At 32.1% G+C, this 16199-nt stretch overlaps 1 protein-coding gene across 1 annotated transcript; it reads left to right on the top strand.

The window, feature by feature from the left end:
- The first annotated feature begins 12440 nt into the window (after positions 1-12440).
- LOC105774221 (MDIS1-interacting receptor like kinase 2) lies at positions 12441-15482 on the top strand. Its single transcript, XM_052632632.1, has 5 exons — positions 12441-12558; positions 13336-14412; positions 14514-14588; positions 14707-14709; positions 14884-15482. The coding sequence occupies exons 1-5, from the start codon at positions 12441-12443 to the stop codon at positions 15480-15482; spliced, it is 1872 nt and encodes a 623-aa protein (XP_052488592.1).
- The last annotated feature ends 717 nt before the right edge of the window (positions 15483-16199 follow it).

Genomic DNA, 16199 nt, shown 5'->3' on the forward strand with positions numbered 1-16199 from the left:
CCCCCAGGGTCGGCCTTGGGTCTCTAGACTTTCCAGTCAAACATCTTCTATCTTTTAACCAAATGAACTCTTTCAATATTTTCAAACTCATGAATATTTGGAGAGTGGGCTCCAATCTTAAAAACTTGAACATAAGATAAACTAGAAAATCTTAGTTAGGATTTGCACAATCCTATTTTTTGAAAAACCATCACCACCTTGTAAACAACTAGATCTCAAATAATGATTGCTAAATAATTGCAATTATAACATCTCACCAGTCTAGAACATGATCCAAAAAAGATATTATGCTTATCAAACTATTCCATGTGTGAATTGTTAGCTAGAGAGGCCTATAGTGGTGATCTCATGGGTTATTTTTATATCACTAAGACTTACGATATTTTGCATGAGCATTTTCTACTTGTATAGCAAGCAAAAAAACAAAGTTAAAAGTGATACCTCATGGTTTGTACACTCCTCTTCCAGTACATAATTCAACTTGGATTGAGATTTTGATGGATTTGTGTTAAGTTTTCCAAGGACCAAGCAAGAAACGAGATTGTATTTTCGTGATTGTTGATAGATTTTCCAAAATGACACATTTCATCTGTAACACCCCGACCTGAGTCCGTCGCCGGATTAGAGTTATGAGGCATTACCAATCAAAATCCGACCCAAAATTATTATTACCAAAATTAGTCAACAATTTATTTACAAAATTGGACCAGATATTAAAACATTAATAGACACAACAATGCCACTTTTGGACAGAAATAATCCTCCTCCTAACGGCAACATTTAACAACTAAAATACAATAAGTGTCTTAAATCGGACAACCAATGATTCACATCACAACCTTAGCATATTAATTATCTAAATACCATAATTATGCCCTAATTTGGACAGTCAATGCTTCATAATATAACAGCAGCATATTAATTAGCTAATAACTTGTCTTAAGTTCAACTTTAACTCCCTCATGCAGTACAAACCGAACAGCATGTAAGTTAACTTCAATTTTTTTTATATATACATCGAAAGCAATAATGAATGAACATCAAACTAAATAAAATTTTAAAGTATGGAGTTCAGCAGATTAAATAACACTTACTTATCTATCATAGCTTATACTATAATCAAATATGTATAATTAAAATCTCCATTTTAATGACCTTTAAAACTATATGCATAGACACCAAAATAGGTCAAAACAAAGTAAGCCATTTTCGCATGGCTCATATTCACATATCCCAAAATTAAACATATTAACTAGACTATACATGCCATAGGTTCGAATTCAAAATATATAAAATACCAAAGACGGTCGATAGTGTGATAGACTATGCTGATGATCCCCGAGCTCGTAACGTGACTTCAAAATCTATAAAACAGAGGTAAACAAATACAACACACGTTAAGCTATTTAAGCTTAGTAAATCATGAGCAAAAATTCATATATATATATACTTATACTTATTCCATCATTAAGTTAAAATAAATCAAAATCATTTATATATTTATATATATATCAAATGCATATAATCACTTAATTTAACATATTCAGATCACCGGCACTTAGCCTGCTAGGTTTATAACCTGATTCATATCACCAGCATTTAGCCTACTAGGCTTATAGCCTGATTCAGATCACCGGCACTTAGCCTGCTAGGCTTATAGCCTGATTCAGATCACCGGCACTTAGCCTGATTCAGATCACCAATTCCAAACTTGATAATTCAATGATTCAACCGAATACATTTATATATATATATATCTTTATATTATAGATTCAACTACTACCATCATAATATTTAACTTCCATTATACTTAAATAATATATATTTCACATTCAAACATATTAAAATAATCTAAGCTAATAACTTCGTTCCTTTGATTCAGATCACCGGCACTTAGCCTGTTAGGCTTATAGCCTGATTCAGATCACCGGCACTTAGCCTGCTAGGCTTATAGCCTGATTCAGATCACAAATTTCAATTTCACATATACAAAATATTTCCTCAAATAATTCTTTATAACAAACACATGTTCATTGTAGTTCATGTCCAATCAATTAAAAGTTTATAAATCATGTCTTCAATTCAATTCAAACACTTATAAATTTATAAACACACATATATTTATATATTATTACTTAACTAAATTCAATACAAGAACTTAATATATATATATATATATATATATATATATATATATCCACCTATTCAAAATAACTTTTACATGTATATCCGTACATATGCAATTACTACCCATATATATATTTAACATTCACACCTTGAAATATGTTCAAAACCTATTCAAACATATATACATATATGTTTCAACTCACATATATATATATATATATATACTTATTCAAATTATCTATGCAAATGCAATATACATACTTTCAATCAAACTCAAAGATTATACATGAATGTACATATATATTCAATTTTGTGTTTACATTTATAATCCTCATATCATCAAATATTTTCAATAACATAAACATATTGATACATGTTTAATATTCAAACAATGTATATATATTTTCTATATACCATTCGTACTTACAATTAATTCAAAGACTTATATAGGCATATATTCATATATTCGAATATGGTATATACATATATACCATTTATATTTCAAACTTATTCAATCAAAATATTTTTAATTATAGATCAACAAAAATAAAATAGATATACATACATATATACTGATTTAAATACGTTAAATAACTAGTAGACTTACCTCGGACGATGGAAAATCGAAGTCGGACGATTATTCAACTAATTTGGCTTTTCCCCGATCTAACTCCAATTTCTTTGGTTCTCGATCTAAATATATTCAAAATAAGATAATTTATTTATTAACACATTCAATTTAGTCCAAAAACACATAATTTGGAAAATTACTATTTTGCCCTTAATATTTACACTTTTTGCAATTTACTCCCTATTGCATAAAACACAATTTACACAAAATTTTCCCATACCACACAAGGGCCGAATATTCATGGTTCTCATACAAGTCCACACATTGCATTTATTTCACATTTTAGTCCCCAAAAATTTAATTTCACAATTTAGCCCTATTTACTCAATTTCACTAAAAATTCCAATACAAAACATATTAATCTATCACATATCTTTCATTTTTCATCATCAACTATCACAAAGTCCAAGCATTCATCAATGGCACATTTCAAAATCATCAACAATTCACAAAATTAAAACATGGGTTTTGAAGAACACAAAGCAACGATCTCAAAAACGTGAAAATTATTAAAAACCGAACAAAGAACTAACCTCAATCAAGCTTTTATATGACCGAATGTAGCTAGGTTTTCTTTCTTTTTCTTTTGTTTACTTTCGGCTAGTGAAGAAGATGATAACCTTGAATTTTTCTTTGTTTTTAATTAACATATATTAGTATGTTTTATTTATTTACCTTATTAACCTTTAATAAATAATTTATATTTCATATAACATAAGGATATAATTGTCCATAGCCACCCACTATCATTTCAAATGGTCTAATTGACATTTAAGACCCCCATTTTTAAAAGACAACATCAATTAGGTATTTTTAGATTTAACCCCTAAATTTTCATTTTACGCAATTAAACCCTTTTTATCAAATTGAACATTCAAACGATTAAATTTCCACACGAATTTTTCACACCTATAACTTAACATATAATAGACACTAAAAATAATATTAAAATATTTTTCTGATTCGGATTTGTGGTCCCAAAACCACTATTCCGATTAGGGTCAAAACCGGGTTGTTACATCATCCCAAGTTTTATTAACCTGCATTCTAGGTGTCTCAAAATTTGTTTTTAGCACCTTCAACTTTGACTGCTTCACAATGTTTGTACCTTCATGGGCAATCTCCAGAATATCTCATGCCTTTTTTGATGTAATGCACTTGGATGTTTTCTTGAACTCTTGAACATTAACTCTAAAAAAAAAAAGACATACAAAGCCTTATTAGAGTTTGCATTGACCAACTTCTTTTCCTTAATTGTTCAAGTGAGCTCAGATTTAGGAGTGATGACGGAGCCTCCTATCTAATGAGGACTGCACGCTAAGCCTTTTCCTCCATAGATTTTATAAAGACTTTCATCGTAACTTTTCAGTATGCATAGTTGGAACCACCAACATAAGTGGACTGAGACAAATAATCCTTCCATTGCAAGCAAGAATCGACACTAGGAACACCACTTAATATAAGTGTTAATTAGCTTCCATACCAAATTGAAGAAAACAATCAATTTTTGCAAGAAAAAGTTGAGCAGTTATAACTGCTAGGTGTAACAATTGAAGAATATAACACATAAAAAATTGATTACGCAATCCGGTAATCACCTACATCTGCGAGGCTTTATCCATAGAGACAATGCATTATATTTATTCTCATTTAAGCAATTATTTAAGTCCTATCACTTAGCAATGTAGCTACCCCACTTTTGTATCCAAAATCTAGATCTCTCTCTATTAAATTCTCTTCTACTTAGTTTGTAAAATCAAGTGACTCACTTGTTTTACTTACAAAATTACATTCACTAAAGCAATTCCAATTGAATAGATTAAATGTTAAACTCTTATATTAGCTCTACTTTCTTGGCTTATAAAGACAAAGAGAAAGCTTTGGAACTATACAAACATCTAGTTGAGTATCATGACGATCACATATTATGCTGCCATCATCTTGTATGCTATCAAGATGAATGGTTGCTTGCGATAAAATGTTTTAAAAATGTTCTAACTTATTTGAGAGAAAAGGGAAAATAGTTATTCAAACCAAAGTGAGTATACGTGGTTCAGTTACATTAGTGTAAATTTCGGTAAGGTCTTCCAAGATGTTGCTTGTATATGGACCAAAAAAAATAATCAAAGCATTTACATGCAATATTCGAAAAAGTCTATATTCATTACTAATTTTGATAGGCGAGTAAAATTTTTACTCGATTTGAATTCATGTAATAGACAAATTGGAGTTGCTATTGATAAGCTAAAATATTTGATGACCTACATCATCAATTTGCCATTCGAATCTGTTATTCGAAATTATAAGAATTTCAATATGACGTCTAAAATGTTATCTTTTCTTACCTAACTTGATTATTAAATCTTGTAAGTTGATTGCATCTTTCATATATTTATTTTGAAGTTCGATTCTCAATTTGTTAGTTGACTTATTTGCCTATGTCCAAATGGATAGGAAACATGTGAGTCATGAGTTTTTACTGGATGCTTCCCTTAGTTCAGAGATAAGTTCCGTTTTATTATAAATCTAGATCATCTCCTGAAGCATAAAGTGATTAAACAGAAATGACTTCAGGGTTACCTACTTAAGATTTTTTTACGAATGAATTAGTTAAGTATTACTCTAATGTTTACCATCATTACAACGAAATAATTGCTTGCAAAAAATCACAAGTAAGATTTCAATATTTTTATTATGATATTCTATTTACTTAAATTATTTATTTTATAGATGTGCATCATTAACCTCGAGAGCGAGTTGAATAGGGTACCACTTTTGTATGTTCAATTATTTGAAACTTTAATCAGATATGCAAAATCGGCTAAAACCTAATAAGAAATATATAAAATTATAAATTTGTTGTTATAATTCATATTGTCATTTTAATTTTTGATATAGGGTCCCACTTCTTTTGGAATAAATTATTTCTAAAAATATAGGAATAGTTTATTCATTTTTTGTTACAACGATTCAACAGTAAAAAGTAATGTCAATTTTGTTATATATTCTCAATGTTTCTGCTTTTAGGCACTATTTATCTTTTCCAACAATGGTCTTCAAATGTGGTCAGATTATGTTGTATCTCTTCAATTCCAATGTTTAGCATGTTCTCGGTTATATATGATCTAGTCTAATTTTTGGTTTGCAATAGCTATGATGGAAGCAGATTGTGATATCAAGGTACGAGATACATAGACATATTATGAAGTGTCAAAAATTTTAAGCAAATAAATTAGCTCCATTTTCCTGCTTTATAAAGACAAAGAAGAAGCTTTGAAAACGTAAAAAAAGCTATTTCAGCATCATGATGATCACATACTGTGCTACCATCATCTTGAATACTATTAAGATGAATGGTTGCTTGCAGTAGAATGTTTTAAAAATGTTGTAACTTATTTTAGAGAAAAGATGAAGAAGTAAGAAATAAGCATATGTGGTTCAGTTACATTAAAGAAGATTTCTTTAAGATCTGCTAGGATGTTGCTTGTATATGGGCTAAGAAAGTATTTACACACAATATCCAAAAAGTCTATATTCATTACTAATTTCGATGGGCGGATAAAATTTTATCTTACTCAACTCATATCGATGTTAATGATGCCAATCTATAAAATAAACAATTTAAGTAAAAGTTAATAACAAAAGTGAATTGAATATTGTTACATGCATCTTGACATGTAACAAATAATTGAACAAATATAGTGTAAAGACTTCTTACTTAATTTTTTTTATAAATTGGCATCATTAATAGCACTCTCATTTGTTTGTTACATGTATTTAAATCGAGTAAAAATTTACCTACCCATTGAAATTAGTAATGAATATTGACTTTCCGGATATAACATGTAAATACTTTCTTGGCCCATATACAAATAATATCCTAAAAGATCTTACAAAAATCTTCTCTAATGTAACTGAACAACATATACTCACTTCAGTTTAAATAAATATTTTCCAACTTCATCTTTTCTCTAAAATAAGTTGGAACATTTTTAAAACATTCTACCACAAACAACTATTCATTTTAGTGGTATACAAGATGATAGCAGCACAATATGTGATCGTCATAATGCTCAACTAGCTGTTTGTACGTTTCCAAAGCTTCCTCTTTGTCTTTATAAAGCAGGAAAGTGGAGCTAATTTTTTTAATTTAAATCTTTAACACTCCATAATACGTATATGTATCCCATACCTTGACATCTCAATCTGATTCCACTATAGTTGTTGCAAACCAAAAATAAAAATTAAACTATATCATATAATTAAGAACACGCTAAATATTAGAGTTGAAAAGATGCAACATAGTTTGAACACATTTAAAAACCACAGTTGGAAAAGATAAATAGTCTAAAAGAAAAAATATTGAGAATATATAACAAAATTGACATTACTTTTTACTGTTGAGTCCTAACAAAAATGAATAAACTATTCATATATTTTCAGAAATAATTGATTTCAACACAACTGTCAAAGCTACTTCTTTTGAAATCATGAGAAGTTATAAAGGAATCAAACCTCTTGTACCACTGTCTTGGTGACTGTTTCAAACCGTAAAGGGACTTTTTCAGTAAGCAAACATAGTCCTCTTTTTTTGAGAATGTAAAACCCTTTCGTTGTTGCATGTAAATATCCTCCTCAAGTTCTCCATGCAAAAATGAAGTTTTTACATCTAACTGTTCAAGCTCCAAATCATGCATCGCCACAATACCAAGCAAAGCTCGAAGTGAACTATGCTTTACAATTGGGGAGAACACATCTATGAAGTCTACTCTTAAAATTTGACTGTAACCCTTTGCAACAAGCCTTACTTTATATTTGGGTTCTTCAACTCCTAGAGTCTCTTCTTTCTTTTTAAACACTCATTTACAACGAATAACCTTTTTACCTTTAAGAAGTTTCACAAGATCCCATATTCTGTTTTTGTGGAGTGATTTCATCTCCTTTTGTATAGAAAACATCTACTTTTCTAAGTCTTCACAGCTAACCGCTTTAGAATAATTAGAAGGCTCTTATTTTGTATATATATCTTCAGCCACATTTAAAGCATAAAGAACTAGATCAGCCTCGGCATACTTCTTTGGAAGTTTAATTTCTCTTCTAATTCTATTTTTAGCGGTAGAGTATTATGGTGAAGAAGTAACTCTATTCTAATTTTTTGTACTGGCTTGAGGAGTTGACTCTGTTGTAGATTTTGGATTAATCTGATACTCTACTTGCTTTTAATTTTCTTTATTGGAAGAGTCTTTAAGAAATAAGTTAAGTAGCATAGCAGTTTCATCAAAAACAACATCTCTTCTAATCACAACTTTTCTATTTTCAGGACACCATAACTTATACCCTTTTACACTAGCTTTATAACAAAGAAAAACACATTTAATGTATCTCGGTTCCAATTTTCCGTTATCAACATGAGTATACGTAGGACACTTAAAGATCTTTAAATCAGAATAGTCAGTAGGATTACCAGACCATACCTCTTGTGGAGTCTTTTTCTCAATGGCAACGGATAGAGATCGATTAATCAAAAAACATACAGTAGAGGCTGCTTTGGCCCAAAACAACTTCTGTAAGTTAGCATTCGACAACATACATCGAATTTTCTCCATGATCATTCTGTTCATTCATTTTGCAATGCAGTTTTGTTATGGAGTATGACGAACTGTCAAATGTCTCACGATCCCTTCTAACTTGTATAGTTCATAAAACTCATCAGAATAAAACTTTAAGCCATTGTCTATGTGGAGGTGTTTTATTTTTTTTCCAGTCTATTTTCAGTCATAGTTTTCCAAGACTTAAATGCGGAAAACACATCGCTTTTCTGCTTCAGGAAGAACGCCCAAAATTTTCTGAAAAAATTATCAATAAAAGTTAGCATATAATTAGCTCTACCTCTCAAAGGCACTCTAGATGTCCTCCACAAATCAGAATGAATATACCCCAATGTTCCCTTTGAGCTATGGATTCTTATAGTGAATCAAACTCTCTTTTGCTTCCAAAAAACGCAGTGCTCACAGAACTTTAGTTTACAAATTCCTTGTCCATCAAGAAGTCCTCTTTTGTTCAATTCTGCCATGTCATTTTCACTCATATGCCTTAGGCGCATATGCCAAATTTTAGTAATATCATCATCTGATAAGGAAGAGGAAACGACAGCTGCATCACCAGTAACAGTAGAACCCTGCAAAACATATAACTTGGTAGTATTTCTCTGCCCTTTCATTACAAAGAGGAAACCTTTGGAAATATTCAAAACCCCACTTTCAACTGTGTATCTGTACCATTTTGAATCAAGAGTACTCAACGAAATTAAATTTCTCTTCAATTCTGGAACATGTCACATGCCACTAAGTGTTTTGACAACTCTGCCAAACATCTTAACTTTAATCGTTCCAACACGTGTAATTTTACACAAAGCATTATTTCTCATCAAAACAACACCTTCAGACACTGTTTTTTAAGTTGTAAACTAATCCCGATTGAGACTCATGTGAAAGGTGTAGCCCGAACCAAGGATCCACTCATCGCTCACTTTAGAATTGTTGATAGAAGCGACTAGAAGTTCACCATCGCTGTAGTCTTCTAAAACATCAGTTTCACCAAATTTTTCTGGTTGTTTTCCTTTTTGATTTGCAACCTCTTTTTTGATTTTGTTCTGCAGCTTATAGCACTCAAATTTAATGTGCCCTTTTTTCTTGTAGAAGTTACAAGTTTTACCTTTGTTTGAAGACTTTAATCTACCTTTAGATTTACCGCGAGGATTTCGTTGTTGTGTCCTTCCATGATCATCATCAACATTTCAATCTTGTCTCATAGGAACAATGAGACTCTCTCCTTGAGAGTTGGGTTTAACCACAAAAGGCTTTGTCTTGTCATATGAGGTCAAAGAATCATAAACCTCATTAATTGTGAGAGACTCGCAGCAATATAAAATCGTGTCTCTAAAGGTTGAATAAGACAGGGGCAACGAACAAAGTAGAATCAACCCTAGATCTTCCTTATCATACTGAATCTCCATGGCCTCCAAGTTTAAAAGAATTTCTTTAAACACTGTTAAGTGTTTGTGCACAGACGTACCTTCCTCCAAACGATGAGCATAAAGACGTTGCTTCATATGCGACTTGCTGGTTAGAGTTTTCAACATACATATTTGTTTCAGACTCTTCCATAATGCAACAACGGTCTTCTCCTTCATCACATCTTGTAAAATTTTGTTAGACAAATGCAGATGTAATTGTGTTAACGCCTTTCAATCCTTACGTTTATTCTCTTCATTCGTTAATGTTGAAGACATCTCATCTATCCCTAGTAGGGCATCCTCCAGATCCATCTGCGCAAGAACAGCTTGCATCTTAATCTGCCACAACACAAATCTAGTGTTGCGATCCAACAACGAAATTTCATACTTCAAAGATGTCATTACCGTGATCGAGATGAATAACCTAGAAGCTCAGACACCAATTTGTAAAAAAAATAGAATGTCGGTAATGACAATATATCGCAAAGAAAAGAGAAAGGAAAAATAAAAAATGCACAGATTTTTATGTGGAAACCCTTTTGAGAAAAAAAACCACGGGCAGAAGAGAAGAAAATTTACTATGTCGAATTCAAATGATTACAAGAGGAGTAGACTATGTCTATTTATAGGCTTGTAAAACCATATTCTAATAGGAGTGTAGTAAGATTGAAACACATTATTCTAATCAATATCAAATAGATGGAGTTTAATAAGGTTTAAAAAACCTTATTCTAAAATAAAATAGAAGAAGTGTAGTTCTATATGGATTTTACTTTTATTTTATTTTACCACTGTATTTTATTTAAATAAGAATTCGAGTCACTTAATTCTAACACTAACCTGTGAAGTCTCAAGTATATAAGCATTTTTTTACTTGCTAGCATACTAATTAATTACAATCGTAACCCCTTCCAAAGTAGCCCTTAAACAAGACTTAAGAATTTCCTAATAAAGCCTAGGATAAAGCAAAAATCTCTAAGATATGTCTTCAAGTCATTCAAATCAATCTCCACGAAACTGAAGATTTGATTTGCTTGATTTGAATTAATCCAATCCTTAAAGATTTGTTGCTTCATAAGATCAATATTCAAATATGGACCAATATATGTCCATAATATCAACTAATTCATGGCCCAACTGTATTATTTCAAAAAGTTACTAACTTCAAATATGATCAATTATGAAACCTTGAGCAGTTATCGACATAGTTGTAATTGCTTGATGTCGTTGCTCTTATAAGTGCCTCAACAAACTTAAAACCTTTCTATTAAAAGTAATTTCAATTGGAGTCGCTACTGAGATCTATATTGTACCAAACTAACAAATTTAATTCCATTAGGTATAAACTTCTATTGTATTTTATTAGAGTTCATTCAACCATTTCACTCCAATCTTGAAGAGTTAGATTTATTTGTGGATTGATCTTAAACAAAATATATCATTTTATTTGCCTAATCTCGGCTTTACCCAAAGTGTAATGTTACACTTCTACCCAAATCTAACTCAAAAAAGTTTGAAATAATTTGAATTTGACTTGATCCTCAATAGAGGTGATTATGGGTGGGGGCTGTAATAAAATTCTAGTCCTGTTTTATAGGCCCGGACTCGGCCCTACTTGAAAAATAAGCCTAAATTTTTTTTCCAAGTATGGCTCAAATAAAAAAACTAAAACTCGAGTCTGACTTGGCCAACGTGTATTAATTTTTTTATATATAAATAAATTTTAAAAAATATAATACATCAAATACATTAAAAAATTAAAATAAATGTTTCTAAATAAATTAAAAAAACTTTTATATTTAAATAACATTAATATAGATGCAACTTAATAAGCAAATGTATCTAATATAATAGTAAAATTAACTATAAAACAATACTTATACAATGTTCAAACGATCACAACAAAATGGTAGCAATATAATAGTGAAATAATAACAAAACAACAACAAAATAACAATAATTTTTTTTTACAAATTCGGGTCAGACCAAGTTCAAGCCAAAAAAAATTTACTTGAGGCTCGACTTGCTTTCTAGATGGGTCTTATGTTTTTGCCAAAATCTATTTTTGAGTTTAAATTTTTATCTAACATCCTCTATTTTTTAAATAGCTCGGTCTATGATAAGGTCTAATCCGCACTTATTCAATTTATTAAATAATTATTTGTAGAAAAATTGACCCCTTCTCGGTAACAGAAAACTTCTGTTAGCCCAGCACATTAACACACGCTCCGAGTCAAGAGTCGTTTGTCTTACCTTTTTCTTTTTATTCTTTTTGAATTTCATTGGGGTTCTTTTCACTTTTTTGTTTAACCTTTAGACAAGTTCAGATTAATTTTTTTCCTTCAATGGGTTGCTTTTAATTTTGTTAAAATTCGAAACTTTGTGTTTTATTTTTCTCCAGATTAAGATTTGGACTTGGATTTGAGTTTTAGCAGTTATTATTTTGCCCAAATTACAGGGTTTGTCCAAACCCTTCCATGATTTTTGAACTTCTTTGGTACAATCCTATCCCATCAATCAACTCATTCTTCACTCAATGGGTCGTCAGAACAAAATCACACATGAAATTATATATTTCAAGATACGTAATGATTGGTTTCATGAAGAAATGATTAAACACTTAAAAGTAAAGAATGATTTCATTCACCAAAATTAGGGGAAAAGCCTATGACTGCTTTAGGTATAATCTTCATCTGCAACAAGTTGATGGATACATCTCAAATCTCAATTTCAGTGTTGAAAGTACAAGGGCTTTTACACGGTGGGATTGTTAGAGATGATGAAGGTATTCATCACTGTTGTATTGTTAGCTGGTTGCTTGATTTTGGCGTCCACAATATGTTCGTCATTTGTCCTCTTAGAATAACTTTTAGTTCTGGTTATCTTAGTTCTCCTTATTTCAGTTACTTGTTTAGATGAACTCTTTAAGAACACTGAATTCTTTGAAACATAATTAATTTTGCCTTTCTTTTTTAACAAAAAATCAGCTGCTTCAAAGGAGGAAATGGGGCTAAAATCTTGAAAATAAAACATGGTTCTTGGAAGTAACATAGATTTTGTTTCAATTATAGTTAGAATAATATATTCAGTTTCACATATGCTCTATTTCAATCTGCGTACAGAAGGGTTTGGTCTGAAGTCTAAGATGCTATTGCTGTGGACCCAAAAGATTGGGAGATAAAAGCTTATTGCCTGCGTGAATGTCCAAGTCAAAAGGAGTCCACCATAAGTGCAGAACAAAAGTTGCCAAACGAAATTAACGGAATAACATAAACTAATAGAATGAAAAGACTTAAGAGGGATAAATTTATGTTACTACACTGAATCCATTTTTCCACATCTCCAGTTTGTAGTCTTATATGACATTTGTCTTCTTGACACCAAATGGGCCAACATATATTACTATAATACAAAGACTTAAAACTCTAGAGTGAAAAAGGGGTGAAAGACTTGTAGTTTTTTTTATTTGAGGGTTGAAAGACTTAATAGTTAGTTTGATCGTACAGGCTACTGCAATTAACCTATATATAACCGTCATATCATGGCTGTCACTTCCATGCAGAGCATTTGTTAATGATGAAGAGTTTAACCGTGCTTGCCCCCTTACTCTTGTGTGTTACTTTACTATTTTCTTCTCTTAATGTCGCTTCTGATTCTGCAGCAGAAGCATTGGCAATCCTCAAATGGAAAGCCAGCCTTCAAAGCCAAAACCATTCTGTTTTGCTTTCCTGGAATACTTCCAACAACCCAAATACCAAAACAAGTCCTTGTGCTTGGTTTGGAATCCATTGCAATCATGCTGACAGTGTTACTAAGATTAACCTCACTGGCTATGGTGTAAAAGTTACGCTCCATTCATTTCCATTCTCGTCTTTGCCTAATCTTGCAGAGTTGGACCTTAGCACCAATGAACTTTATGGCATAATCCCACCTAAAATCAGTCAGCTCTCCAAACTCACCTACCTTGATTTATCCTATAACCAGTTCTCTGGCCAAATCCCACCTGAAATTAGCCACCTTGTACATCTTCAGACCCTCCATCTTGCTGGAAATCAGTTGAACGGCTCAATTCCTCGAGAAATTGGTCAGCTCAAATTTCTCACTGACCTTGCCTTGTGTAGCAACAAGCTAAATGGTTGCATTCCTGCTTCTCTCGGTAAACTAAGTCGACTTGTTTCCTTGCTTCTCTATAATAATTCCATTTCTGGTCCCATTCCTCCAGAATTGGGAAACCTTAGGAATTTAGTTGAAGTTTACTTGGACACCAACCGTCTAACTGGTCCCATCCCTTCCACATTTGGAAACTTGAAAAAACTGACGGTGCTTCAGATGTTTACCAATAGTCTTTCAGGTCCCATCCCCTCTGAGTTAGGGAATATGGAATCTCTTTCTGAAATAAGCCTTTATCACAACAATCTATCTGGCTTGATCCCAACCTCATTTGGTGACTTGAGACATCTTACAGTTGCCCGCCTTTATGAAAATCAACTCTCTGGTCCCATTCCTGAGGAGATAGGAAACTTGAATTCTCTTGTTTACCTAGAGTTGGGTGAAAACCAACTCAATGGCTCTATTCCTGCTTCACTTGGCAGTTTGAGCAACTTGAAAATTCTGCATCTCCGAGACAACCGACTCTCAGGTTCCATTCCTAATGAAATCGGAAACTTGATGAAGTTGATCGTGTTAGAACTAGACCACAACAATCTGACAGGAAATTTGTGTTGAACTTGTGGCCTGCAGTGCAACAAAAGACCAACAGCAGCAAATTGTGCAAGTTAAGCTGCTATACAATTTTGGAGAAAAGAAATGGAGCTGGTTCGATTGGAAGATCACATTTTAGATGTTTTGTTCCTATGGAACTTTGTTCAATTCTTTTGTGTCTTGACAGCAAAGTTACTAGGATGTTTTTGATTGATTTACTTTGATGTAATAGCTGGTATGCCAGCTTTCTTTTGTAAGCAAGTTGCTATATTTTTAGTATGTATTAAGTAAGGGCAGTTAAATTAGTAGGTAACTGTCAAATTGTTTGTAACTCACATATATTCAAAATTTGAATGAAAAACATACGACTTTCAGTTACAATTTTTGCTGTGTTTTCTGTTCTTTCAAGTTTCCTTTCTTTTGCTTCATTCGTTTTCATATTTGCTTGCTGAAAAGTCCAACAATTTGCCGCAAGGCATTTGCAGTGGTGGATCAGTTGAATACTTCACAGCAGCTGACAACCAGCTTATCGGGCCAATCCCTCAAGGGTTGAAAAATTGCACTAGCTTGAAGAGAGTCTACCTTGAAAGAAACCGACTCAGAGGAAATATATCTGAAGATTTAGGCATTTACCCAAACCTAAGATTCATTGAATTAAGTGACAATGAACTTTATGGTGAAGTGTCTTCCAATTGGGGATTGTGCAGAAGCTTACAGAGCCTATTTATTGCAAGGAACAATCTCAGTGGTACAATACCAGCTGAGATTGGAAACTCACGTCAGATACACAGGCTTGATGTTTCTTCAAATCATTTAGTTGGGGAGATTCCAAAGAAAATTTCAAAGTTGACATCTTTGCTTTATCTTTATTTGAATGGGAATAAACTTTCTGGTAGTGTACCCCTAGAACTTGGACTTATGTCCAAGCTTTTGTATCTAGACTTGTTGTTGGATCTTCCAGCAAAAAACAAAAGCAAAATCGAATGGAAGCAAAAGGAAGAAAACTAAAAAAATGAGAACTCAGCAAATGTTGTAACTGAAAGTCATGTATTTTTTATTCAAATTTTGAATATATGTGAGTTACAAACAATTTGACAGCTACCTACTAATTTAACTGCCCTTACTTAATACATACTAAAAGTATAGTATCTTGCTTACAAATGAAAGTAACTTAGCTAACTCATTACAAAGATTTAGACTAAGTTCCATAGGAACAAAATATTCAAAAAGTAATTCTATAACTGAACCAACTCCATTTCTTGGCTACAAAACAGTATAGCAGCTAAACTTGTACAATTTGCTGCTGCTGGTCTTTTGACCAATTTGTTGCTGTTGGTCCTTTGTTGCAATGCAGGCCACGGCTTCAACACTTCTCCTTGGACTGTATGCAACAAACACCAATCCTTTCCTTCAAAGCATTAAATCGGTTGGCTCCCAATGGTTTAGTTAAAATGTCAGCTAACTGAATTTCTGAGCTGCAATGAACTAAGCTAACCTCCCTCGATTGCTCAGCTTCTCTAACAAAATGGAATTTGATTTTGAAGTGTTTAGTCTTACCATGGAAGATTGGATTCTTGGCTATGGCCACAGCTGATTGATTATCCACATTAATCTCGGTAGGCTGAGTTTGATTTTCATTCAAATCATCCAAAATCTTCTTAAGCCAAATGGCTTGATTCACTGTTGCTGCAGCTGAGATATACTCAGCCTCTGCTGTAGATTGTG

This window comes from Gossypium raimondii, chromosome 6 (assembly GCF_025698545.1).
Source record: "Gossypium raimondii isolate GPD5lz chromosome 6, ASM2569854v1, whole genome shotgun sequence".
In the NCBI taxonomy this organism is placed as follows: domain Eukaryota; kingdom Viridiplantae; phylum Streptophyta; class Magnoliopsida; order Malvales; family Malvaceae; genus Gossypium; species Gossypium raimondii.

What these genes read in the sequence shown, in the direction of transcription:
- LOC105774221 (XM_052632632.1), top strand. Translation starts at nt 12,441, where the DNA reads ATGACTGCTTTAGGTATAATCTTCATCTGCAACAAGTTGATGGATACA. An exon ending in GATTGTTAGAGATGATGAAG is followed by an intron (nt 12,559 to 13,335) that starts GTATTCATCACT and finishes ACTTCCATGCAG; the next exon opens with AGCATTTGTTAATGATGAAG. An exon ending in CCGAGACAACCGACTCTCAG is followed by an intron (nt 14,413 to 14,513) that starts GTTCCATTCCTA and finishes TGTGGCCTGCAG; the next exon opens with TGCAACAAAAGACCAACAGC.